Raw genomic sequence first — 27,557 nt, forward strand, 5'->3', positions numbered from 1 at the left:
TTCATTATCTTCCATAATTTTATCTTATATATCACTTTTTCATTCCTCTGCCTCTTCCATCCTTGTGGTCATTACATTCACTCAATTTTGCATCTCAGTTATAACATTTTTTATTTCAGCCTGACTAGTTTTTAGATCTTTTACCTCTGTGGTAAGGGACTCCCTGGTGTCTCCTATGCTTTTCTCTAGCTCAACTAGTATCCTTATGATTATTTTAAATTCTGGATCGGGAACATTGCCTGTTTCAATTAGATCCCTGGCCATAACCTTTTCTTATTCTTTCTTTTGGGATTAATTCCTCCATCTTGACATTTTGTCTAGGTCTCTTAGTCTATGTGTTAGGAAAGCCTGTTATGTTTCCTGCTCCTGAGAATAATGGACTTATTAATAAGAAATCATATACTGTCCAGGGCCTGGAGCTTTAGGAAGTGTTTCTGGTGTATGCTGTGTGCACTGATGTTGTGTTTTGGCTGCTCTTTCCCTTAGGTCAGTCTTCTGCAGAGTTTCTCCTTGCCTGCAATGGGGACTGTTTGGCCCTTGTCCAGTGTATAGCGAGTTTTAACTAGATGTGCTTTGCTCTGCTTGTTAAAAGAAGCCAGATCCAATTTCCACTATACCTGAAGCTTTGTAGCATGCTATGGTCAGTGCACTTGATCAGGGGGTTTGTGCTTGTCTTCTGGGTGAAGGGCCCACTGCTGATCTGGCTCCCAGACACACTTTCTCTCATAAAAGAGCACCTCCAGAGCACAGAAGAGCAGGGTTTGATGTCAAGGGCTCAATCCTCCACTGTGGGTGCTGTGCTGTTCACTGAAGTCCATCTGTGCTAGTGGGAGAGGGATTAAAAAAATGGCATCAGCCCACTCTCTCATCCTTGGAGAGGGGAGTTCGTGCATGCCACTGTCCAGGAAGCCCTCTTAAATGAGGAACAATCTCTCTTGTGTGTTCCAGGCTTCACCTGCTTCACCCTGTGTCTGGGCTGTCTGCCCACCCCAAGGCACAGTGCTCCTGTGCTTTATCTCAAGCATATAGGTTGAGTTTTAAAACTCCAAATTTTAGGGACCTGGCATGTTTTGGACCCACACTGATCCTCTAGGGGAGGGTCTCACTGTGCTGTGGCTGGTGCAGGTGTGTCCTAGAAGAGTTGCACAAATGCACAGGGGCTTAAAGTTTATAGTAAAGCTCAGCAAAAAGTCGGTGTCCAGGTTAGGTGCCCTCACTAGGTGTCTCTGTCCCTATGCTAATGAATGGGGCAGCATAATGGCACCCGTTGGTTCTTTTGTCCCCTGAAAGGCAGTGCCACATCTTCCAAATGTACTCCAAGAATGGGAACTGTCTCTCTCAGTGCAACCCAGGGAATCCTCAGACCATGCTCTCTGTTCCCAGTCCTCTGCCCTCCTTCTCCACAGGAGCACAGCTATGTCTGCCAGGCTCCACACGTGCCATGTGTGGTCTTCTAAAATCTCAGTCTTTGAACTCCACTGCTGGTAAAAACTCACAGTAATCAGCCCCTCTCCTTTTCCCAGTCAATGGTTTCAGGGAAGTATTTTTCTTGTGCAATCCCTTGGTATTGATCGCTCATACTCTCTCTGAGAAGGGCTCCCTCCCCCTCTGTAGCACCTGTGATTTTTTTCTCCCCAAAATCAAAACTCCATACCTCTTACCTTCCATGATGTGGCCTCTTTTCTTCCGCTAGGTGTGCAGTTTGTTCTCTAAGTCCTCAGATCAACTTCTTGGGTTATCAGAATGATTTGATAATTATCTCGATGTGTTAAAGGGATGAGGCAAGCATAGGGTCCCTCTACTACTGTGCCATCTTATCTCCCCCCGCTAAGAAAAATATTCTTGAATACACATTATAGATAAGCTATTTCCTAAAATAGTAACTAAGATGAGAGGATGTCAGGTGTTTCAGTGAACACTAAAATGTGGGGACCCAGCTAAATCTAGCTATTTTAAAATGGTAATATAAAATAATCAGTTATGGATTTATCTTTTGCTTCAAAGACAGGTCCTATATGTTCTTAAAGGATTTTATAAACAGGTCCATACTCTCAAGTTATGTCATATTAGACAAAAATTAACTTGATTTATATTGCACATGGATTTCCACTTAAAGGTTTTTCTTGTCTCAAAACTATAAAAAAATATAAAGCAGTTAATGCTCTTAAATAATTTCTCAGTCTACCGTCTACTTGCCAAATCTGGCCCCCCACTTACGATACAGTTTTATTAGCACACAGCAATGCTCATTTATTTACACATAATCTATTCTATGGATGCTTTGCCCTACAAAAGCAGAGAGGTGAGTAGTTGTAGCACAGACCAGATGGCCCACAAAACCTAAAATATTTACCACCTATTTATTTATCGAAAAATTCTGCCAACTCTTCATTTAATTCTTTTATTTTACTAGTTAGAATCTCAAAAAGGAGATATTTAAGTTCTGTCTCTTAATAGTCCCCTATACAATTTGCTCCTTGCTGAACATCGCCTTCTCTCCATATCCTTTGGCATATACTCCAAGTAAGTCCCTCATAATCTCATAAAAGATAAATCTGATTTCTTTTTACTGAGAGTTTCTCATTTGTTAATCTACCCTATTGATTAATTTTCTTAAAATTTATTATCTCTATATTACCAGTGCAAGGTTCTCTTTGTAATAGGCAGGATGCAAATAAAAGTATTACAAATCATTATATAACACCTCATACACATTAGAATAGCTATTATAAAAAAAGAAAGAAAACACTACCACCACCACCACCAACGGAAAATCCACGTGTTGACAAGGAGGTAAGGAAATTGAAACCTTTGTATTGTTGGTGGGAATGTAAAATGGTGCAGCCGATATAGAAACAGTATGGTGGTTCCTCAAAAAATTGAAAATTAGAATTAGTATATAAACCACCAATTCCACTTTCAGGTATATACAGGAAACAGACAAACAAACAAACCCCCAAAAACCAAAAAAAAGCAGACTTAAAGAAATATTTGTATGCCTATGTTTATAGCAGCATTATTTACAGTAGCCAAACAGTGGGAAGCAACCCAAGTGTCCACTAATAGATGAAAAGATAAAACAAAATGTGGTATATACATACCATAGGAAATTATTCAGCCTTAAAAATAAAGGAAATTCTTACACATACTACCACACATATGACCCTTGAGGACATTATGTTAAGTGAAATAAGCCAGCATAAGAAAAAAAAATACTGTATGATTCCATTTATATGAGATACTTAGAGTAGACAAATTCGCAGACAGAAAGTAGAATAGTGGTTGCAGGGGCTGAACTTTGGAGAAAAGGGGGACTTGTTTAAGGGTACAGAGTTCCAGTTTTGCAAGATGAAACAGCTCTGTATATGAATAATGGTGATGGTAGGACAAAAATTTGAATGTACTTAACACCAATGAACTATACAGTTAAAAAATGGTTAAGATGGTAAATTTTATGCTTTGTGTATTTACCATGATTTTAAAAAATGAATTTAAAAGGGAAATGTATAAATTTAAAAAAATCATTATTTACCAATGACACCAACTTAGAGGATTGGTTAAGAATATGACTTTGGTTTCAAATGGACTTCAGTTTGAATCCAGGTTGTAATACTGAGAAAATTACTTAACATCTCTTACCACAGTTTATACATATGTGAAATGGAGGTATCAGCAATATCAATCCAAAATTACTTTGTGAGAACTAATTTATTCAAAGAACTTAGCCAATTCTCTAAGAAATTAAGCCACTATATGTATTATTTCATATATACAAAATTCTTATTTTGTATCAAAATAAGATACAAAATTCTTATTTTGTATCAAAATAAGATACAAAATCAAAATTTTGTATGCAATTATTTGCATTAAAGTATTTTATTGTTTTTCTAAATAAATAACAACCTTTTAAATTTATTTTGCAAACTAGTATTCCTAGCACACAGATACACATATGGTAGAATATAACAACATAGTTTAAACTATGATCAGCCGATGATAAGATTAAAAGGATAAGAATAGTAGAAAAGCACCTGAATACAGTATGGTCTTCATAAAAGACAAAAGAAAGGCTATTTTATCCCAGTAAGAAGGAAACAACCACAGAGACGTGAAATAGCAGTCAATTTTAAATGATGCTATTCTAGCACTGATTAATCTATCAGTGAAATGTAGATATTAAGCCTCAACAAACAAAATACTGTGTACATACAAAAGTAAAGAGTAGAAACACAAAATAAGAACTTAAATATCCAAGGAAGCAATTTTTTAGTTAAATATGTCTTTCTTCCACTAAACTGGATGTATTCACATAATCTGTGACTGATTAACTGAGGTACCAATATCTTCTCCAAATTTAATTTATGAATTAAGAGCTGTATGCACAATTTATCTCCGTAACACAAGCAAAGTGAACATCTGTTAACTTTCTGCTATATAAATTTGTGTCTGGGGGGTGGGTGTGAACACAGCCTCTGATGTGTAATATTCTTTCCATCTGCACACCAGGTGGCACTGCATGGTTAATCAGAAGATGATAACACACATCAAGATTTCTTACGTATTTGGAGGTAAGGAAATAAATAAATCAAAATTTTGTTTAAAAATTTTTTTCTTAAATGTCCACAGTAAATATAATTAATAATTTACTTTTAAAGGGTTATGTTATTTGAGTTAATAATGTAAATTAATCATCATTACAGTAGTGTTCTTCCCACATATTAATTTCTTATATAACTTAAATAATATTACCAAGAAATACAAGTTTAAGAAATTGAGAAAGAGTAATGTAACCAAACTAGGTTCTATCCCACTGATTTCTATTTATTCATTTAAGTAAATTTGTGTCATACAATAGAGCCTTAGGGAATTTAGAACAACATGAATTCACTAGCTGTCCCTTAAACAATTCAAAGGCAGGGTCCTGAGAAAAACTGATGTGATATAAATTCCAACTGAATTTCTTCTGAAACTGATTTACACTTAAAATACTATGTCTTAATGAAGTCTCCTCTTAAAAGCAACTATCTTGCTTTAGAACATACTGCTTTTAAGTATTTCATGTCAAAGAAGGTGTTATTTACATGTCAGTGAAAATAATATTATTCCATATGATCTAATACTGCTTAACCAAAGATGGTATAGCCTAATGTGTATAAATGCAACATAAGTGATAAATAAGACACAAAAATTAACCTGCACAGTTTCTCCCTCCTATTCTTTGGAAAGATTATTTCTAGAAAGAAATCTGAAGCATATGTAGAAATATACCTAATTTCTTCTAATTTGCATCAACTTCCACTATTTCCATATCATTTCTCATGCCTATCTTATTAATCCGTCATTCCTTGTGTGTAACGGGGGCCCTTATTTTACCAAGTTTTGCATACAGTGATTTGCAAAAGTGTAAGATAAGCGGGTCTGTGCAGTGTGTAGTGTGAATAAAGCTATCTAGTAGTATGTCTCCTAGCTCTAATTAGAAACCACTGATGCATCGTACATACGTATTTAATGTCATGAATTCCAGATTCAATTTCTTGAATTTGGGGGTAGGGGAAAGAGGTTGTATACTGTGATGTTCCTTAATTCTTCTATGGCAATACCCACTACCTCAGTGATTTCTGGTTAATTATCCTAAGTTTATTCTCCAACATAAACATTTACTTCCAGAGGACAACCCAGATCTACAGGATGATTACACCATTTTTCAAAAAACCATCATGATGTCCATAGTGTATGTTCAATAATATCCTCTTCCAAGTGCAACTAATAATTTTTAGTCACAAAAAAAGGTAACCAGGAGCCATAAGCAGCAGTTGAAAGAAAACATTTGGGTTAGTCCAATAATTTCCCAACCCTTTTTCAGTTACTTTTGAAGTGTTAATTAAGTTATTGGAACTACTTAAAACAATAGTGTTGGAACAATGAAATTGACAAAACATGGTTTTTTTCTCCTTCTTTAAGTAACTAGTGTAAGTGAAATATATTTTCATTCCATGAAATACATATATAGAAATATAATAATAATTCCTCCATGTCTCCATAAAAAGAAATGTAGAGAAGATAAAGTGTTCAATATTTTAAAATGTAATTTATACTAGTAAAAATGTTTAATAAAAAACATGGCATATAGAATATTTTGAAATAAACTTCTTGCTAAATGAATTATTTCCTTTTTTGCTGTAATATGGGAGAAATAGGTTATTTTAATTCATTAAATCAACAATACAATTGATTTTTATGGAGAAACTACAATATTCCAGAAATTCTACCAGCAGAAAAAAAAAAAGGATTTTCTTATATCACCATCTTCATCATAAAATGCTTATTAAACACCCTCAAGCAAATAACATTACCTTTACCAAAATGCTCAAAGGCAATACCTAATATTTAACACAGCAGTGTTAATACTTCATGTAGGGGCGTCTGGATGGCTCAGTCGGTTAAGTGCCTGACTTTGCCTCAGGTCATGATCTCGAGGTCTACAAGTTTGAGCTATGCATTGGGATCTATGCTGACAGACCAGAGCCTGGAGCCTGCTTCGGATTCTGTGTCTCCCCAATCTCTCCGCCCCTCCCCGGCTTGTGCTCTGTCTCTCCCTCTCAAAAATAAATAAACATTTAAAAAACTAAAAAAATTACTTCACATAAAGTATAAATGTAGAATATCATGAACTGTAACATTTAGAATTTAATTCATTGCCTTTGATTAAATAATCAAAACCACAAAATGTCTTCTCATTTTGTAAAAAAAAAAAAAAAAGACAAAGCTATAAGAAGATGCGTGGAAAGATCCACAAATTTAAAAGAAGCTAAATGATCATATAGTTTCAAACTTCTCAAGAAGTTATTACATTGTTTTTCATTTATTCCTTTGTTTCTCTTTTCTTTTTATTCTTCTAATTATTTTACAACAAAAAATGTTATTGATGTTATACTATATTCATGTTACAAAATGTGCTAACCTGTAAAATACAATAATTTAAAAAACTAATCCCTACTCTCATAGGTTTTTAATCTAGTGTGTTTGTGTGGGGGGCAAGGGAATAGATACATGCATGCAACCAAAAATAATAAAAGGAAAACTATATTTAGTTCCATAAATGACATATAAAACATTTTGCTATGTATGAACACAGAATAAACATTTATTTCAGCAGGATGAGTATGAATGTCTTATGTAAGAAGTGGCATTTAAGATGAATACTGTAAGTACTGACTTTACCACATGGAGACAGACTAAAACATTTTCTTAGTAAAGGCAAGACTATAAGCCAAGACATAATGATGGAAGAGTTCAGGTTACTTTTGAGGGATGGCTAAGACAGATCTATGAAGTGGTAGCTTTAAGGCTGAAGGGGTAGATTTGGACAGCTGTTGTAGCCTGTTGAAAGTCATACAAAGGAACTTGACTTATTCTGAATGCAGCAACAACAACTAAAAGTAACAGACATTCACACCTTGTTTTTAAGAAGTGTTACCTGAGGTGGAGAGTTCTTCATATTAGAGCACCATATTACTAAGAGAAGCAGAGTGGGGCAACAAGGATAGCCATCATAGGGACCAGGGTTACTCTTACTGACATGATTAGCACTGTCTCCTAATACAATCAGACTATTCAGGAATTAGTGCTAACTTACTGAACTTGGAATCAGAACAAGGACATTTTAAAGAAAATAAACCTATCTGTATATCTTCATGATAGGGGCTCAAAGAACTCCAGGACCATTTATTCACGTGTCTTTAAAGAGATACCACCAATATTTTCTCAGATTATTTTTTTTCCTTTCTTTCTATACTTGTAAAATTGACCAGTCCCTATCACCTGCTTCTGCAGATTAAGATGCACTTTCTATAGATATGTTAATATGATCAAAGAATAATTGCCCTACATCTATTTTATCTCCTTCTGGGGGCTTTGCTTGAACTCATTAAATGATGATTTAATGAACTCTCAGCTGGAATTGTATCTCTCTCATTTCTGAATTCTGGGGAGCCATCTCACAATTATACCCAAGTACTTACAAGTGACACTAGATTAGACAATATTACAAATTTTTTAAAAAGTGGATTGTCAAAATATTCGTAACACTTTTTTTTTTACTTAAAATTAAGTCAGGTTTATTATTTTAAAGTAATCTACTCATAACTGCGCACAATTCCTAAACAACTTCAGTTTTTATCTGTGGACATAAGAGGGTGGTCTAAAAACCTTATTCCATTTTCTGCTAAATAAATAGAAAGTATACATAATTATGTACAATTTAGAAACTCCTGATTAAGAAGCTAATTAAGAATAGCTTTTACAAAGAAGAACTCTGGCTCTAAGAAGGCCCAAAGTATTAACTAAAGGCCACATTGTATTAAATTTGTTAACAAATTTAATACCACAATTTCTCAATAGACTTTCTTAATTGTAATTATCTTTTCTTCAGCTGCTAAAATATTTGAGAATCATATTTAAAAAAATATTTTCTTATGGTAACTGGGAAAAAAAAGTCAATGGGTGATAATAGTGAGAAAAGTACAGTGAGGCTAAGTGCATGAAATAATTCTTCCAGAGTATAAGGTCACATGTTCAAGATCCTTAAATTGGACAATTCAATGTAGGCAGGTGTCATCAGATAACTTGTTGGCTTTCAGCCACTGTGTCTCTTAACAGTTTTGAAAAATGGATGTTTGCATTTGTTACATTTTTCCTACCTTCTCTATAAAATCCACTTTCCACTGTTCAGTTGTACTTACTAGTTTTCTTTAATCTTTTTTAATCTTTATTTTCTTATCCATAAAATAAAGTTAATAATAACTACCTCAAGGGGCATTTTAAAAGTTATGGCATAGACTCTATTAAAAATTGAAGGGGAAAAAAAGAATTGAACATGGAATATTTTAGCTATTACTGCTACTACCAATATCAGTACCATCAATATCACTAATCCTACTTATTTCATTTATGGTATAATACCAATTTTAATCTAATACCCCCTAGGTCTGGTCAATGCTATAATACCCACTAAATTGCCAACGTGTTTCAATATCCTATCAGTTTATTTTGGCAAATAATTAAAACATTTGCACTAAAAATCCATAGAGTTGTTACAGAGTTCGTACTTTGCACCAGGCACTTTTCTAGGCACTGCAGCAAGGCAGACAGAATATACAGACTGCAAGAATTTGACTCCCGGTAGCTGAAACAAACATGCACCTAATCAGTTATAATACAGGAAGTAAGTGCTAGAGTAAAGTACAAAGTCTAGTCTGTACATCCGGAAAGGGAACAAGAACCCAATGGTGTGGAATTGGGGTAAGGAAGCAGCTTCATTTATCCAGACTAAAGAGTGAAGGTAGGAAGTGGATCGTTAGAAAACTACTACATGAAGTGGAAAAAAAGACATGTAGGTTAACGACTTAAATATGAAAATAATGACAGTTGTAGGTCCAGCCAATACCATATATTCTCCAAATACTGAGGAGAAAAAGAAAAAATTAGATGAGGTAAAACCGAAACAGTTCAAAATGGCCGAAACACACAATTTAAGAAATAAAGTGACTGGAGACGTAAACTGTTGATCAAATCATAAAGAGCCTTGAAAGTCTTATTTTAAGGAGTTTTTCCTCTATCCTGAAGGATATAGGCAGCTATGGCAAAGGAGAGAGTGTTTAATGAGGAAACTGCATCATGAGATCTAATTTTAGAAAGATCACTACTTCTGTTGTAGAGATAATGATGCCCGGGGAAACTGGTTTGAAGGCTACAGCAGTGGTCCAGTATAGTTAATGGCGGGGAATGGTATAGCAAGAAATGAATTCAAGAGAAATCTTTGAGGTAGACACAAATTAAGCATCTGGTGGTGAGACAGTGACTATTTATCTCTATAATATCTTCCTGCAGTTCCTGCTCCCTTTGTGTCTATTATGACTGCAATAATGGATTTTACTGCTATTTCCTCTGCAATCCCTTCTCTCTCCAAAGTATTTAAAACAAAAATTCAGGAAAAAGAAAACTCTCATCAGAAGAATATACAAAGTTTACCCATTTATTTGAGGGTGCCTTATTGGATGTTCTTTCCCTTACATGTTTGTTTAATCTTTTTTTTACCACTGCTATTTTTTGTGAGACTACCACAAGAAAATTACTGCAAAAGGGAAAGCAAATGGGCTCTTCTGAAGCAAAGGATAAAGGTTCAACTCTTCAGTCTTCTAAAACAGTTGTTTTTAAACCTGACTCTAGAATATAATCAGCCAAAGAACTTAAAAACAACAATAATAGAAAATTATGCTCATGTCCAGCCCACTCTGACCACATCTCACTCCTCAAATTATATGATACTATTGTTTTTTAATCTCATAACTTTCCTGATTGAAATTAAAATCAAGCTAAAAGCAGAATATGATTTTGTTTTTATTTATGTACTTTTTTAATATTTATTTTTGAGAGAGATAGCAAGAGCACGAGTGGGTAAGGGACAGAGAGACAGAGACGGAGACACAGAATCTGAAGCAGGCTGCAGGCTCTGAGCTGTCAGCACAGAGCCCCACACAGGGCTGGAACTCACGAACTGCCAGATCATGACCTGAGCCGAAGTTGGACACTCAACTGACTAAGCCACCCAGGCACCCCTCTTTGCATTTTTAATTCCTTAGCACAGTGCCTTAGTCATTAAATATTTATTTAATTCACTCATCAGTTATTTATTGATAGGTGCTGGTCATGCTATAGGAATAGTATTTCAGGGTCTTTACAACATACAACAGTGGATTTCAAATAATGACTATTAAGCCACATTTTAAAAATACAGAATCTGAAGCAGGCTCCAGCTCTGAACTGTCAGCACAGAGCCCGACATGCAGGGCTTGAACTCACGAACCATGAGACCATGACCTGAGCTGAAGTTGGACACTTAACCAACCGAGCCACCCAGATGCCCCCAAAATACATTTTTTTAATAATATGTAGGGTGCATGTGCAAGTATGCAAACCAAAAACAAATACACACAAAACTGAAAATATTTTTCACAAAAAAACATTTACCCTAACCATGAGCAACACACTTTGATATTTTCTATTCTTTTGTGTTCAATTTTGTAAAATAAAAAAAAAATGATGGCTGTAATCCATTATATTGATTTTAATACCAACCAAAGAGAATCACCAATACTTTGAAAAACACTTGCATAGTGGATGTTCTAACTCTTTCTGAACATTGATAGTAACACACTCTGCAAGTGCTTTTATTTAAAAAAAATAGCAAAATTTTAGAGTCTTTTAAAAAAATCCCAATTGTCCCAAAATAATTCAATACAGTTGGATAAAGGCACAGAGCTTTAAATCACTTATCTTTATTTCACTTAGAAGAAACTAAATCTGCCATGGGTAAAAAGATATGTGTCACAATAATGTACATTCACTGTGATGTTTTCTTTAATGGACTCTGTTAACATTAGTTAGGGAAAAACCTAAAAGTGAGCAACTTTTCAACAGCAATATCATACGTATTGTTAAAAATCAGGAAACATGAGAATATACTTTTGTTAATGCATTGGATTTACTAAGCTGTCCTGATGAGTCATATTTAATACAAAGTAAGACTTTTTTTTTCTTTTAGACAAATATAGAATGGATAGTATTTATAAATATAGAAGATCTATAAATAGTATTCCCAACTACAGAAAGAGAATATACTCCATTTTCATTAATGACCTATGTAACCAATATGTAAGCAGTAAGTTCAAAGAGTGAATGCTTTGCTATTCACTGCTTTATTAATCTCTCTCAGTAAGGTATCCATGTGTCAAATACCAATGATGATGCACACCTATGGCTGAGAGACCATTATTTCTTTTCCCTCCATATATTTATCACCCCCCTTGTCTGTAGTAATAGAAATTTAATGGGGGCTTATGTCCGCCCAGCTAGAGGCTATATTTCCCAGTGTCCTCTGCTGTTAAGTCTGTTAAAAATTTTTTTTTAATGTTTTTTTTTAATTTTTGAGAGAGACACAGTGCATGAGTGGGGGAGGAGCAGAGAGAGAGAGAGGGAGACACAGAATCCAAAGCAGGCTCCAGGGTCTGAGCTGTCAGCACAGAGCCTAATGCAGGGCTCAAACCCATGAACCGTGAAATCATGACCTGAGCCAAAGTTGGACGCTTAACTGACTGAGCCACCCAGGCGCCCCTGCTGTTAAGTATGTTTATGTGACCAGGTTGTGGACAACAAAGTAAAAACAAAAGTGCTATGTGCAATTGCTGGGTCATAAACTTCAAAGGAAAGGAGTTCCCTTCCTTACTTCCCATTTTTGTTAGCAGGAATGTGGGCAGAGTGTATACCAACTGATGAAAGATGGAAGTCAAGTGTTGAGGATGGTTCACACTGTTAGATGAGGGAGGATAAACATGTACCTAGTTTAAGTCTCATTTTCCCTTCTTAAAGTGGCCAAACCTATATTCTAAATAATATAGGAGTCCTATTCCAAAATTGACTTCTCCAAACTGAGTGGGAAAAGGTAAAGTAAGTGAATGAAGTTTAATTACAATATAGAAGCATGGTTAATGAACAAAAGCATGTAAGTATGTGAGGCTGTCCAAGCAACAGGCAGTTATATGGTAATAGAAAGGTCATAAATTCCCAACTTGGCAATCAAAAGTGTCAAATAAACAACTCCTGGAGGTAACGCTACTTGTCTTCTATAGACAGAAGCTTTTTTTTTTTTGACAAGATGAAACTTCCTTGTATATATTTCGTATAAAATACTGAAATAGAACATAACTGCATTCTACACATCACTACACCAAAATGTCAAAAGATTCACTTCCCAGCATGAAAATGCACAGCAACATAAATATGAAAGGACTCCACATTTTAAATGCAGTATTCACACCTCGGTGCGGAGTGAAATGGAGTATTGTGAAAGGATGTGGCATTATCAAATAACATATGTAAGGGGATTTAATGGAATGAAACTTAACAAAACTAAAACACATTGTTGATTCTAACAGATGGAAGATACTGCTCTGGCTAAACTACTCAGAGTGATAAACCATTTAATTATTCCAAAGTTTTGTTATAATTTGCTTATTATGCAATTAATTTGGAGATATTTCAATGTATTAGTTATTTATTTGGCCCATCTCTCCAATACAGATTCTTTGTAGACAACATTCGTAGAGATACACAAAACTGCAATAGCATATACTACTCCATTAATGGGAAACCCATCTTTTATGAACACCTGCTGTAGGAAGCTGCAATGGTGAATTTCAAATAACTATTTGAAAACATCACCAATATTTCATACCTTTTGCCTTACTAAATTTTCCATTTATTATTCACCAAGCATTTTTGAACCTGTACTTGTTGAAAGTAACAACTTGCTGATCCAAATTGTTGGTATTAGAGTGTACTTCATAAATGCTTGACTTATTTATTTATGTTATTTCTTGTATGTTAATTTAACATACAAATGTAATGTTGAGAGTAAAACCAAAGTTGGTTTAGTGCCTCTCAAAAGGAAACCTATGAAAATATCACACATCTTCTCCTTCCTGTTCTTGATCCACACAGTGATTATTGTACTTATGAAGATAATATAGAGAAATAGCGATGACAGTTGAACTCAAGTTTCTGAAAGGAAGGAGGTTCAAGACACTTAGAAGCTAGAAATGATGGCAAAAATTTATTTTCCTCTCCATAGGTTTTCATCTAAATAAAGGAAGTGACAGAGATGGTCTTAGACTTGGTGGCAATTACCTAGTAAGAGAATACATGGCATCCTGATAAGAAAAATGTAGTAGGCTAAGAAGCATTCCTGATAATTTCACTCCAGAAACACTATGAATAAGGACAGCTCCAAAACAAAAGTAATCCAATGTGTGATCACTTAAAGAGGAGGAAAAGTTTTCATCTCATATAGATTTATTTCTTAGCTATTCACATTTAAGGACTGGGAACTGCAGGAAAGACAAACTGAAAGACAGGAATATGGAGTTACTCAGTTTGTATGCTGTAACTGTCCCCAGTATGATCATATGAGAGAATGAACACAGTTTATGAGACAAAGACTAAGTTAAATCAACTCTTTGTTCTCTCTGGTCTCTCAGTAAAATAATAAGTGGATGGAAAAAAATGTTAGAAAACAATCTCCATGGAATATGTGGACAAAATATACAACCATGATACACATGAAATACCTTAGCAGGTATGTGACTTCCAGATGTATCATTAAACATGTTTAAACTTTCAGCTAAATGTGAAAATTCTTTAGGAAATTAAAAAAAAAAATGAATAGAACAAACAAAACCTGAGCCAATTCTGTCCTTTATTATCTATTTAGCCAATTTATTTTATCTTAAGAAAGCCACAGCATCTAGACACCTTTTAGCCCAAATTCTGAGCTTCCATGGCATGACTGAAAGATATTTTGTGTCTTAGAGATGTTCACTGATGATGATGACATAGGGAGAGAAACAGGAAATTTAAAAATGGTCTTGCCAAAGTCTATCCATAATAAAGGTGAGACAACACAGTTAGTTATAAATAGAAAACTTTCTTCAGCCACTCATTCCTGTCTGCTCTCTGAACAGATATAACTTCTATCATGGAAATGTCTGCAGGCAGTTATTCTGAACATTGTCAGGATTTTTTTTTAAATTACAAAGAAAAATATTTAAAAGCAAACTACTCACCTATTCCAATGAAAGCAGCTTTGTACCCTTCTTCTTTCAAAGTACTAAGAGTCATTTCATCCACTGACAGGCTTTTGCCACAAATTATCTGTAAGAAACAATATTTCAATAATGATGTTTTGGCATTTGATTAATTAAAACCTTAACTTTAACATCAAAAGGAACAGAAAATCGATATATAAAATTTCATATACATGTAGACATATTTTTGTCTTTTAGTATATAGGCTTACATGTACAAAACAGTATATAAATAGAACACTAACATGTCTTACTTAAAAGGACTAAATGCAAAAGTCTTTCAATGAAGTAGCAGAAGAAACACTAGTGTATTTAAAATCACATCAGTAAACTTTCATAGCTTGATTAATACATTCAAGGCACTATGTGAGGCACTTTAAAGAATAAAATGATAAATGAACACAGTTCCTGCCTCAATGTATAATCAGGATCTGTGCAGAAGATATACATAAATAAATGTAACATAAAACAGAGTGTGATTAGCACATGTTTACAGGAATTTGGAGGATAGAGAGATTCACTCTGGCTAAGTTAGCAGGATGAGAATACAGGTAACAGAATTTTCATAGAGCTTTTTAAAATAATAGATAGAATTTTGATAGGGGACATGGTCCAGGGAAGGTGAATAAATCTGGGAGGCAGAGGGTAGTCATCCCTATTAAAAGTCACAATAACCTGTTCAGTACCCAGTCATGAGCCAATTTTCAGATCCGGAACCTACTGACTGCAGAAGGTGGCCAAGTCCCTAGGAAGAAGGACCTGTAACATCCCGCCAAATTAATACTATAATGATTCCCTTAGTCCTTTTCTAAAGGGAGCTATGGCCATTTACGCAAGTACTGTACACTGGGGAAAGGGGAATAATCACACATTTCAAGGACACTGGACACAGATCCTTCACTGACCTTGATAGCTAGGGATACAAGAGTATGGACTACAGGGACAAGGTAAAAGATGGAGCCTGGTTGAATTCTGGCTCACAGACCACTGAGATCACAGCCCCAGGTAGTGATTATTCCCCTAGTCTTCAGCTGCATAAGCAAAACTGCTATACTTGTTAGTTGAAGTTATCCCCACATTGGGTCACTGGTCTGTGAAGTAAGAGCTACAATAATTGGGAAGGACAGAGAACTTCTGAAACCCCAGTCGAGAGTAAATCAAACACACTACCATATACTGGTGGTGGGTAGGATGGGGAGAGATGGTGGTGATCCATGTTATATTTCTGTGTAATTCACCAGTCTGGTCTCAGCAGAGGCTAGATGATTCCTAGAGAATAATTGTAAACTACTGGAGGCTCAACCAAAGAGTACCCCTGAATACAGTTTCTGTGATAGGTGTGGTATTATTGCTAAAGCAGACAAACAAGGCCACAGGTACCCTGCATGTGGTATACTTTTCCATCCTGCTGCTGAGAAAAAGGAATCAGAAACAATTCACATTCACAGAGGAAAGATAAGAATATTCATTTACAGTTTTGCCTCCGGAACATGTCGACTCTCTACTGTAATAATATATGTAATCTGAAACTATCTGGTCACCCCACAGAACATCACAGTGATCCACTACATTAAGAACACCATGCAGATTGGACAGCATGAGTAACAGGTGGCTAGTATGCTGGAGACTTTGTTAAGACACATGCCCTGCAGAGGGCCAACAATGGACCCTAAGAAGATCAAGGACTAGCCACTTGAGTGAAGTTTAGAGGTCTTGTCAGGTATGTGGCAGTATATCCTCCCTAAAATAAAATATTTTGCTGCAATTTTGCTTTCATTTACCACCATAGAGATGGAAGCACCATTCCTGGTAGGCTTCTTTGGGTTCTGAAGATAGCATGTTCCTAAAAACAAAAGCCTCTAAACTGAGTCGTGGAGGGAGAACAAATTTTATGTATGAAACAGTACTTGAAAATAACCTGCACAGAACACTTAACTAAGTGCAAGGTTCTCTTCTAAACACTGCATATATGGCTCATTTAATCCTCACAAGAACCCCTATGAAGTGATATCAGTATCCTCATTTTAGATGATGAAACCAAGGAATAAGAGGGCTTAGACAACCTTCATCAAAGTTACATCTATAGTCCAACTGCAGAGCCAGCAGGAGTAACAGTTATGCCCTGATGATTCTAAAGTAAAAGGAGAATGACGGGTAGAACTGGCACCATCTTCAAAGGCACAGAACAACACATCACATGTGAAGACCTACTGAAATGTAGTGTTTCTGGAATACAAAGGGTAAAGCATAAAAAAGAAAGAGAAAGTAGGGGGAGAAGATGTCTGAGATTGTATCATAAAGGATCATTTTTGTTTTCCTAAAATACTAATTCTATTTTTATATTGGGAGATGGAATAACTGAAAGTTTCTAAGCTGAGGACAACAAAAGTGAGATTAAAAACAAACATTCAGAACTCTGGAAGATATCAAATACCACAGAAAGAATTAAAACATCAAGTAAATATATAATATTAAAGATGCTTATAGTATATAATAGTGTTAACTGGCATTAGAATTAGTAGCATTAGATACTACTCAATGTATCCAAAGTGAGATTTCCAAATTTCAATTTATGCTAATTTTTAAAGAATAGATTTTTTTATTTTATTAAACTATTTCTGATCATAAAGAAAGTTCTACTGTTTATTTTATGAAATACATAACCTTAATACCGGTATATAATAAAGGCTAGACATAAAAGAAATCTATAGGTCCAAACATTCTAAATTGAGTTTTAGCAAATAGAATGAGAATGCAGTTTCCAAAGTTGAGCAGTGGAATGCCCTGCCAATGGGTTAATTAGTGGAAGTGATCCTCAGAATACCTGACTTTAAGTTTAGTTTATCCACTGCCTCAGCAAAAAGATTCAAGAAATACCCCCATCCCTCCTGAGGTGGTGCGTGTATGGGCACAGCAATTTAGTTTAGTAGCGTTACTACATGCTTTATCAAATGATAATAAAGACATCCCAATCCTTCCACTCTAGTAGAGTGAACATGTCTGAGTTTATAATGTACAGGAAAGATGTAAAGACATTTCATATTTCTACAGTCTGTTTCCAGCTTAGTAGGCAATGTATGCAACTGGGGAAGAAAAAAAATGAATTATACGTTTGTGTATTGAAAACTGGAAAGACAAGTAGCTTGATTCTTGGTATTAATACACTAGAACTGGGACCAGGAAGACTTTACTACACTGTGGACAGACATTGTGAGAAAGATGGATAATAGCCATCATTAGGAAGTAGCTCCATGATGGAAATGAGACAAAGCAATAATGGCAACATTGAGTGGAGTGTCAGGCACCAGGACTCTTCTCTGTCTGTGCTGGGAACTCCAGTCAAATTTCCCTTTTCTAAAAGCCTTAGACTCCCAAACATTTGTTATCCACTCAATAATTAACTCTGTAAGAAAGAACAAGGAGAAGGACTCTGACAAAAAAAGGTTAAAATTTTGTTTATGTTATGCATTGGGAAATTGGGCTCAGAGATATAACACATAACTAAAACTAGTTATTATGAGACAACTACAAACATCAAAAACATTCCTATGGCTGATAAACTATGAAATCCTAACATTATTTGTTAAATAGATATGATGCTAGAACAAAAATCACATGGTGAGCATTTTGCTTGTGTTTTTGTTCCTTTAGTCCTCTGTACTTTTGTATATGTAATATTTTTTCATCTTGATTTTCTTAATATGAATTATAACACATATTGTACCTTCCTCTAGTGGCTTTAGTAATTTAGGACTAAGTACTCAAGCTTCTTAGTTAAAATCAGAAGAAAATTTACTCTACTACAAGCTCAGCATAAGAATTATTACTATTCCAATATATGGGCTAAATATAAGCCATGAGCCAAAGTTCCATCTAATATCCCCTTTGGGACGTCATGAAACTTTCTTTACATCTATAATACATCTTCATATATAATAATATTTGTAATGTAAATAGGTTTACAACTTTTTTCTGGAGTGGAACTCTTTCTTCAAATGAAATATATGATACCCATTATTAAAAAATACAGATTACAACAAACACGCTCTTCACATTTCTGATAGAATATTTGGCTAAATAGATAAAATATTTCCAGAATCCCTAAGACAGGAGATCAGATGGAGGAATTTAAAAATAATATTTAGCTTTCTTCAGACACAAAAACTATTTTGTCAGCTATTAATAAATATATTTCTCTCCTCCAGTAGTGTTACGATATGTTTTTATATTAGTTTTCCAATAACATTCTATAATAATGGAAATGCTTCAAATAACTATAATAAAAAAGAAGATGATGTAGAGAGGTTATCAAAAATGAGATCTTAGGTATTTTTACTCAAATTATGAAGCAGAAGACATGCTTAATAATTACAAGTTAAGTTTAATCAATAAAGAATTCTATCAAAATATTTTGAGAAACAGCATATAAAGATATTTAGAAAAATATAAGATTTCATGCAGATTTACATTTTTGCTTTTAAAAATGAAGTCATTAGAAATATTATGAAGACTGAAACAAAAATATTTATATCCACCTAATCTCAATGGCAAAACAAAGAGTATTTAAAAAGTTAGTGACATTGACACAAATATCATGAGACTTTGTTAAAGTCTCCCAAAGGTTAAAAATAATTTGCTGTGGTCTAAGTAAATTTCTTATTATAAAATGAAGAGATTTTTTTGTTAACTTGTTTTAGTTATTTTTTTAAATTTACATCCAAATTAGTTAGCATATGGTGCAACAATGATTTCAGGAGTAGATTCCTTAGTGCCCCTTACCCATTTAGCCCATCCCCACCCCCACAACTAAAAACAGACAAACAGGGAAGGGAAATAAAATAAAGAGATTTTATAAAAATATAACAGCTAAAAGGCTACTTCTTCTTTTAAAAAAATTTTTTTAAATGTGTATTTACTTTTGAGACAGGGAGAGAGAGACACAAGCAGCAGCAGCGGAGGGGCAGAGTGAAGGAGACACAAAATCCAAAGCAAGCTCCAAGCTCTGAGCTGTTAGCATAAAGCCTGATGCAGGGCTCGAACTCATGAACTGTGAGATCATGACCTGAGCCGAAGTTGGACACTTAACCAACTGACCCACCTGGGCACCCCTAAAAGGCTACTTCTTCTAAGGAATGAATAATTTTATTATAATAGAAGGATCCTTTGATGTGAAATCAACTGAATATATTTAAGAAATTAAAAACTGTATATTCTGCTGATAAGTAAAGTGAAAAACAAAACCTTGAATTCTATCACAAGAATACATGAGCAAATAAAAATATTATCCTAAACAATTCTATGAAAAGGAAAAAACAATCAAAACTATAACTACTGAAGAAAAGTAACACTAATAATACTAATATAAACGTACATATTCTGACAAGAGTTTATTCAAAGAGAAATTAATAATTTAAAATGGTTTCAGTATTAATCCTATAAAAAAGAAAAGTATACAACTCAAGACATTAAAAAAGAATAATAAGTATAAGAATAGCATGAGGAAAGAATAAAGTCAGCAATTAGATAATAAGAAAATATAAAACTAAGAGCTGGTTCCTGTAAAGAATACATTAACTGGAAAACCACTACCCACTTTTATCAATAAAAAAGTTAAGAAAATACAATGTATAATCCCAGGTACAGATGAGATATTTTTTATTGTATAGGGGATAACATGTTTAAATGTATGGTAATTAATTCAAAAGTCTCAATGAAATAAATTTTTCTAGGAAAATATATATTGGTCAAATTGACAGAGAATGAAATAGGTGAAAAGACTGATAACTATTAAAAAAAAAAAAGCCAAAGTTCTATCTCTCATAAAAAGGCTTGAGGTCAGAATGGTAAAATTTTCAAATTCAGTAAAATACTTGTCTCAAGACAATACTCTCAGAAAATAATGAAATGCTAGGAAATTTATTTTTTTTTTTTTAATTTTTTTTTCCAACGTTTTTTATTTATTTTGGGACAGAGAGAGACAGAGCATGAACAGGGGAGGGGCAGGGAGAGAGGGAGACACAGAATCGGAAACAGGCTCCAGGCTCTGAGCCATCAGCCCAGAGCCTGACACGGGGCTCGAACTCAAGGACCGCGAGATCGTGACCTGGCTGAAGTTGGACGCTTAACCGACTGCGCCACCCAGGTGCCCCTAGGAAATTTATTTTTATAAGCCTAACATAACTCTATTACCAAAAACTCACAAAGATAACAAACACAAATAAGTAAAGCAAAACATAAACAGGCTTTCAGTAGATTTGAAACTCTGCAAGGACAGCAACGGTATTTGACTATTCCCTGCTCTATTTCCAGTTTTAGTGTTGATTACATAAATAAATGCAGGAAAAAGGAAAAAGACTAACAGAGCAAATGTAGACGTACACATATAATAAAACAATGCAAAACTGCATATCATCCAGATTTATAAAGGTTTATATAATTCAATATGTTAACTGAGCATAAGTTTTTTAAAGGGGCATTTTGAAAATTTAACACACCCTCCCCATTAAAATAAAAAAATAACATTTTAATATTCTAAATCTAGAAAAATGTGCTCAATATGATTAAAAATGTTATATCAAAGATAAAAAACAATGCCATGTATTATCACTCTTTTATAACATACTAGAGATTCCAGCCAATGAAATAGTGGAAGAAAAATATATATTGTATAAATAGAGAGCAGACAAAAAGTCTCTTTATTTTCTTGTGACAATGTCTGGCTGCAAAATTTTTTAAATTGAAATTTTTTCAATTTAAAATTAAGAAGAACCAATCTATCAAGCTATTAGATATAAAACAAATTAAAATTATTCAACAGGAAATTGAACTAAGAATGTAGTTGGGAGTAAAGATGAATTAAACTTAGTTTTGGGTATGATGAGTATGCTATTTGGATGATAGATGTATTCATTAAACTACTAAGAATATAGGTGTGGAGTTTGAAAGGATGGTTCTAGACTAGTATTTATCATACTACTTGGCAAAAGTAAATTCTCAATAATTATTTGTTGAATAAATGAAACAAATCTATTAGAAAGAAAAAAAAAAGAAAAACTGAATAATAACCAAGATAATGCTAGATCATGAAAGCTAAAAATACATACATACATACACATCATACACACAGACACACACACGTACATGAGTGCTGCATAGGAGTTCAAACAGTATGAACTTAGAGCAAACTTCATTTCATTGACAGGAAATTGTTGACTTTAAAATATAAAACGTTAGTTGAGAAGTACAAACAGAAGGCAGGTTAATAAGAATCTGGCGAGGAGAAAAAAGAGGTAACAAGTGTAGAGCACTTTTTAAAAAATGTATTCTCTTATGGCTAAAGTTGATAAGCTAGAAAAGTTGCAAGCATCCTATCAGTGGATATAAGTCCTGAAAGCTGAAAAAGAATCTCCTTGCTGTGTCTCCTCAGAATTATACATACAATTTACTGTTTACAAAGAAAGTTTGAATATTTGAAATGTCTCATTTTAAAACAACCTGAGAGGTGGGCAAGACAGTATTAACTTCTTGTTTCATTTAGGCTTTAATTTTTTATTGATTATTATAATAAAGTCACAGAGTTTAAAATTCGAACCCACAAAATGGTAAAAAATACTTCCCATACCTTTCCAAAGCAACCTTACGCTATCAGAATCTTCTATTTTTCCAGAGATATCCTCTGTATAGATGGCCTGATAAGTTTGTATCTTACACAAATGGTAGTACACACTTTTACCTTTCAACAGATATTGACCAAATCTAGGGATGTTAATTGACTTTGTCAAAGTTATCTGACTATAAAAGTAGAAAGTTGCAGGACTATTGCTAAAATATATATTTTTCTGGCACTCAGTACATTCACTGCTACTATGTCCTTGATGAGTTTCCTAATGAGAGTAATGGGTATGCTCTAATTTATGCAATATATCTGGTACTGCAAACACTGAATGGAATTTTGCAATTACTTATAAGATAAATTTAGAAGTGCTTTAAATTAATTTCTGATTCATCTTCAATTGCTACTAACACCTAATATATTAGTTTACCCCTGATACATTAGTTTGAAGTCCCAATAAATAATATTTTCCTTATTTAATGAGATTTAGCTAAGAGTCTGTATTCAGAATGAAAGACATTTAAAGAACTATTCAGAATACATTTTTAAAAAACAAATAATCATCTTTAAATGATCTATTTTGAACAACACTAGTTTTGAACGCTGAGCTTTCATAAAGTTGTGCACATCTGTTATGTGTACTTGCTATAAGATTTCTTGTTCAGTGATTATGTATAAATGCTTTCTGCCAAATAAAGTGTAAAAGCACAAAATATTGTTTTGAGTATTCCCCCTTTTGATTACTTTAATTTTTATTTCTAAATGCAAGAGCTACAAATAGTTTCTTAATCATTTTTCAAAATATCTTTTGCATGCACTTACAGAATGTTTTACGTAAATCTCAATACTTTATTAATATATTGTGTACATCTATTATGTAAAATTAATAGTTTGAAACAAAAAATAGCAATATGTTCCAGTGAAGAGCCAGAGTATAATACTCCTAATTAATAGAAAAGAATAGGAATATCTAAAGCCAAATTCTGAAAGTACAAATATGTTAACTTTTGACCATCTTTAAAAGAACAAGGTTTATCTCACAAAACAACGAAAAATACAAAGCTGTTGCTTTCTACACCGCTGATTTGCTGCTTATGATAAGAGAGGATTATCACATTAACACTACTGACACGATGCATATAATAAATAAAATAAACCTCTGCAAGATTATGTTCCAAACTGTGAAATACAAATGTTTCAGAGTGCACACAACTTGCATGAAAAAAATGTGATTAAAGAAACCAAATCCTTCTATTAGCTGCAGTGAACCCCTAAAGCAATTTAGGAATTTGTTTCTTACAGACAATTAATCACATGCAGGCGTGCCAGATGAGAACTATTGATTGCCCTTTTCCAGGCTAGTGGCATTCAGACAGTAGACAGACAAATGCCCTAAGCAAGGAGAAGCATCTTTCTGCTTCTGCCTGGTGTAGCTTTTAATTGTTCTTTCCTAAAATGTGTGACATTTTGCTGTTAATCTTTAGTGTAGAGCTTACTCCTTACTCTTTGAGCAATACACATGTGTTATGTTTTTCATTTACCTTTACACCAAGGTCCTTCATAAGCTCAATCTCAAAATGCACTGCATCATATGGTAGCCGGAACTGAGGGATTTCAGAAGTACTGGAAAAAAAAAAGAAGCAGCAGCATTTGTGGAAAAATTATTAATCTTTAAAAAATGCAACATGTCTATATTGATCAGTATTAAAGGAATAAGTACCTTTTCTAAGAGTATTTTCATATTATATGGGTGTGAGAACATCCAACTTTTACATGTATGATACAATATTAAATGGATAGCAGTAGAAATAGTTGCAAGTGGTGTGAAAATAAATATACACATTGGAAAACAAATAGATAATTGGTTAAAAGCAATTCCAACACTTTTAAGTTTGTTAGAGTACTTAGCTGAATTATCTAACAATCCAATGAATTCCTAAGGAAAAAAAAAATCTTAAGGGGAACCTGGGTGGTTCAGTCAGTTAAGCTTCCGACTTCAGCTCAGGTCATGATCTTGCTATTAGTTTGAGCCCTGTGTTGGGCTCTGTGCTGAGAGTTCAGAGCCTGGAGCCTGCTTCAGAGTCTGTGTCTCCCTCTCTCTCTACCCTTCCTGTGTTCGTGTTCTGTGTCTCTCTCTCAAAAATAAATAAACATTAAGAGAGTATTTTTTAAAAAAGAAAAAAGTCTTAAAAACACGAAAAATAAAACTATTTTTAGTATTTAATATATATATACATATATATTCCACAAATATACCACTAGCTTGTTCAAATTCAAATCTGTAACTTTGAATTACTATGCTGTTTAGAATATTATTGGGTTGGTTCCAGATGATCTATAGAATATTTTTTTATAGTAAACCAATCTTCTATGAAAGCAGTAAGTATCCCAAAAGGATAGAGTCATTAAAAAGTAATCCTATTTAATATAAGTGCTCACTATTTGCACTTAAAAAACAAAAATGAGCACTAAAATATAATAATTTAAATAGTATAATAGTTTATGGAGTATCAAAGGTAAGGACAAATAAGTCTTCAATGTTTTATAGCAATAAAAAGGCTATAAACATTCATGAATATATACTAATTCATTTATTCAGTTATCTATTTATTCAATAAGCATTTACAAAGTACCAGACACAGCATTAGCTGCAGTGATTTGATGGTGAATTTTACCAAATTCCCATTTTCAGTATATTCTCATTCTGGTGGGGAAGGTTACATACACAGATAATTACAATAGAATGTAGTACATGCAATGAATGAGGTATATCCAGGCATTATAGCAATATATTTACAAAATAAATAAATAATAGTTGAAGATGAGCCTACTGGATCATTCAATACTAAGTCTTTCAAAGTGCACACACAGATTTTTCATTCTTTGGAGACTTAAGAACATAACTATTCAATTAATTTCCATACATAAAACAATTAGCAAGATATGCTCAGTGCTATAGAAAATGCAAAGTATTAGTATACAATTAATGCCCTATATACAGGGGCTGTCCATCTAGTTAGGACATAAGATTATACGTGAGAGTAAATTTGGGCCTAAGTCAGAGATAAAAATCACTTAAGCTGACTTGTGGACTCTAGCCATACTACCTGGGAAGTCATGATAATACTCTGCACCACGGAGGGCCCTTGGAGGGTATTAGAATATTCCACCCCCCAAAAAAATGTCACTTTGGTATAAGGATTACTTTGAGCAGAAGGCAACTGAGAAGAAGGAGATATGAGAAAAGCTCTCTGCCCCCCTAATATCTGCCTAAAAGCAGGACATAAATTTACAAAGGTGTATCTCTATTTCCCTACCAGTAAGGGCAGAACTTTTAATCACCAGGAGATAATTCTAGACCCTTTTTAGCCCCAAAACAGGCTAATAAGACTAAAAAGAATCTACATTACAAACCTTACTAAATAACCCTTATATTCCATGAATTTTCCTCATATATCTACCTTCCCACCCCTAGAAAGTTTGTTGCCTCTAAAAGCCTAAAGCCTTTTCCTTTGTCTTGCCATCTCGCAAATTTATTGTTCTTCATTAAGAAGCTATATAAACCTCAGGTTCTATCTTTTTGATAGAACCTCAAGTTCTATCACCACTATGTTCTTCTATTTGTATGAATGATACATGTATTAGTGAACTGTTTTTCTTATTAATCTGTCTTTTGTCTGCTTATTTCACAGGCCCCGCCAAAGAACCCAAAAGGGTTGGGTATATTTTTTCCTACTCTATGGCCTGAAAGGCTACACAGAAAGATTCTTAAATATTAAGAATTGTATGTGGACACAGACACCTAGCCTTGATAGGCATGGGGCTCTGTGTGAGAGAAACTGGAAATGGACTAAAGTTGGGTCTGATGAAGTTTCTCAAAAGGCTGGACAAGAGAACAAAACAATGAGCTGTGAATAACGAACTCCAGCCAAATAAACCAACCATAGCAAGGCAACATCCAGATACATTGTGAGGCATAGTACCTTCCCTTGACTAAGCCCTAACCTAAAATTTTTATGGTATTTCAGTAAGTTTATGGTACAAAAGAAGAAAAACTTATGCTAGTGAAGGCAAATGGTTGTTATTTAAGAAATAGCTCTGAAAGAAAGGCTACAACTTTTCTGTTGATCACAAAGAAAGAAAGGATGACATTACCCAACCCAGCAGGAGGAAACACAAGCAAAAAAGAAATATAACTTTGAAAGCTGAAGTAGGCATTGGAGTAAATGGAATGCCAGGATGCTGTGGCTTCAGCAACTTTGGTTAGATCCTCATACTGCCCTGAAAGCATTGTAGCCAATATTTACCACAGTGCTTAGCAAAAGCATTAAGCAAATAACTGTGTAGGATATCTCCAAGGATATCCTACAGGAAGTAAGTGGAAGGTGAGATACTCAAAAAAAGTTGGTTAGATTTGGTTATTAACGAGTAGACAGGGGATAGGGAGGTGATTATGGATAGTTATAAATGTGACATATTTATATACACCAATGGATGAGATCAGCAGACAGATGGGAGATATATACACATACACAGTACAATGTGACAAATGTAAAATATCACTGTGAACAAGAGTGTTTCAAAAGAGGGGAGGCTTATTGTGGGATGAGATAATCAGGTAGATGAAATGTGACAAATGATCAGCTTTCAGTTAAGTGAAGAAGAGGGAAGGCATCAGAGGACAAAGAAAATGGCAAGGAGGAGGAACAGAAAGGGGAGGAGGAAAAAAGTACACATGCTGTGATCAGGGAATGACAATGGAGCAGAGGGGTTTCAGGAGGCTTTAGCAGAAACACCACAGCCCTGTAGTCAGGTATTTTGAGTATTAGATGAATTCCTCCTTGTTTCGGAGCTTTAAATGTCATCTACATGTAATGAATCTCATATTCTTATCCTCAGACCATAATTCCAGCCTTTTATGTTCACTTGAATGTCTAACAGGTATCTCAGGTTCATCAGGACCCAAATTAAACTTTGGTTCTTCCACCCCAACACTGGATCTCAGACAACTCCATTTTATGAGTTGCTCAAGCCCCAAATTCCATCATCTCTATTCCCTAGCCCAGGTGCAGGCCATAAGGGGGTGTAATGATTTAGACTAAACAGTTACAATACTGATTAAAATAAACCTGCTTTGTATTTTTTTTTAATTTTTTTTTTAATGTTCATTTATTTTTGACAGAGAGAGACAGAGCATGAGCAGGGGAGGGGCAGAGAGAGAGGGAGACACAGAATCCGAAGCAGGCT

At 34.2% G+C, this 27,557-nt stretch overlaps 1 protein-coding gene across 2 annotated transcripts in view; it reads right to left on the reverse strand.

Annotated features, from left to right (window-relative positions):
* DPYD (dihydropyrimidine dehydrogenase) overlaps window positions 1-27,557 on the reverse strand; it is an 854,343-nt gene that overhangs the window by 555,759 nt on the left and 271,027 nt on the right. For both annotated transcript variants that reach the window (XM_027058524.2, XM_027058523.2), the window contains 2 exons: window positions 23,852-23,933; window positions 14,679-14,766 (listed from right to left, as the gene is read on the reverse strand). In XM_027058524.2, the coding sequence (XP_026914325.2) occupies window positions 14,679-14,766; window positions 23,852-23,933 (170 nt within the window). The remainder of the gene's footprint in view (window positions 1-14,678; window positions 14,767-23,851; window positions 23,934-27,557) is intronic.

The sequence above is a fragment of the Acinonyx jubatus genome, chromosome C1 (genome assembly GCF_027475565.1).
Source record: "Acinonyx jubatus isolate Ajub_Pintada_27869175 chromosome C1, VMU_Ajub_asm_v1.0, whole genome shotgun sequence".
In the NCBI taxonomy this organism is placed as follows: domain Eukaryota; kingdom Metazoa; phylum Chordata; class Mammalia; order Carnivora; family Felidae; genus Acinonyx; species Acinonyx jubatus.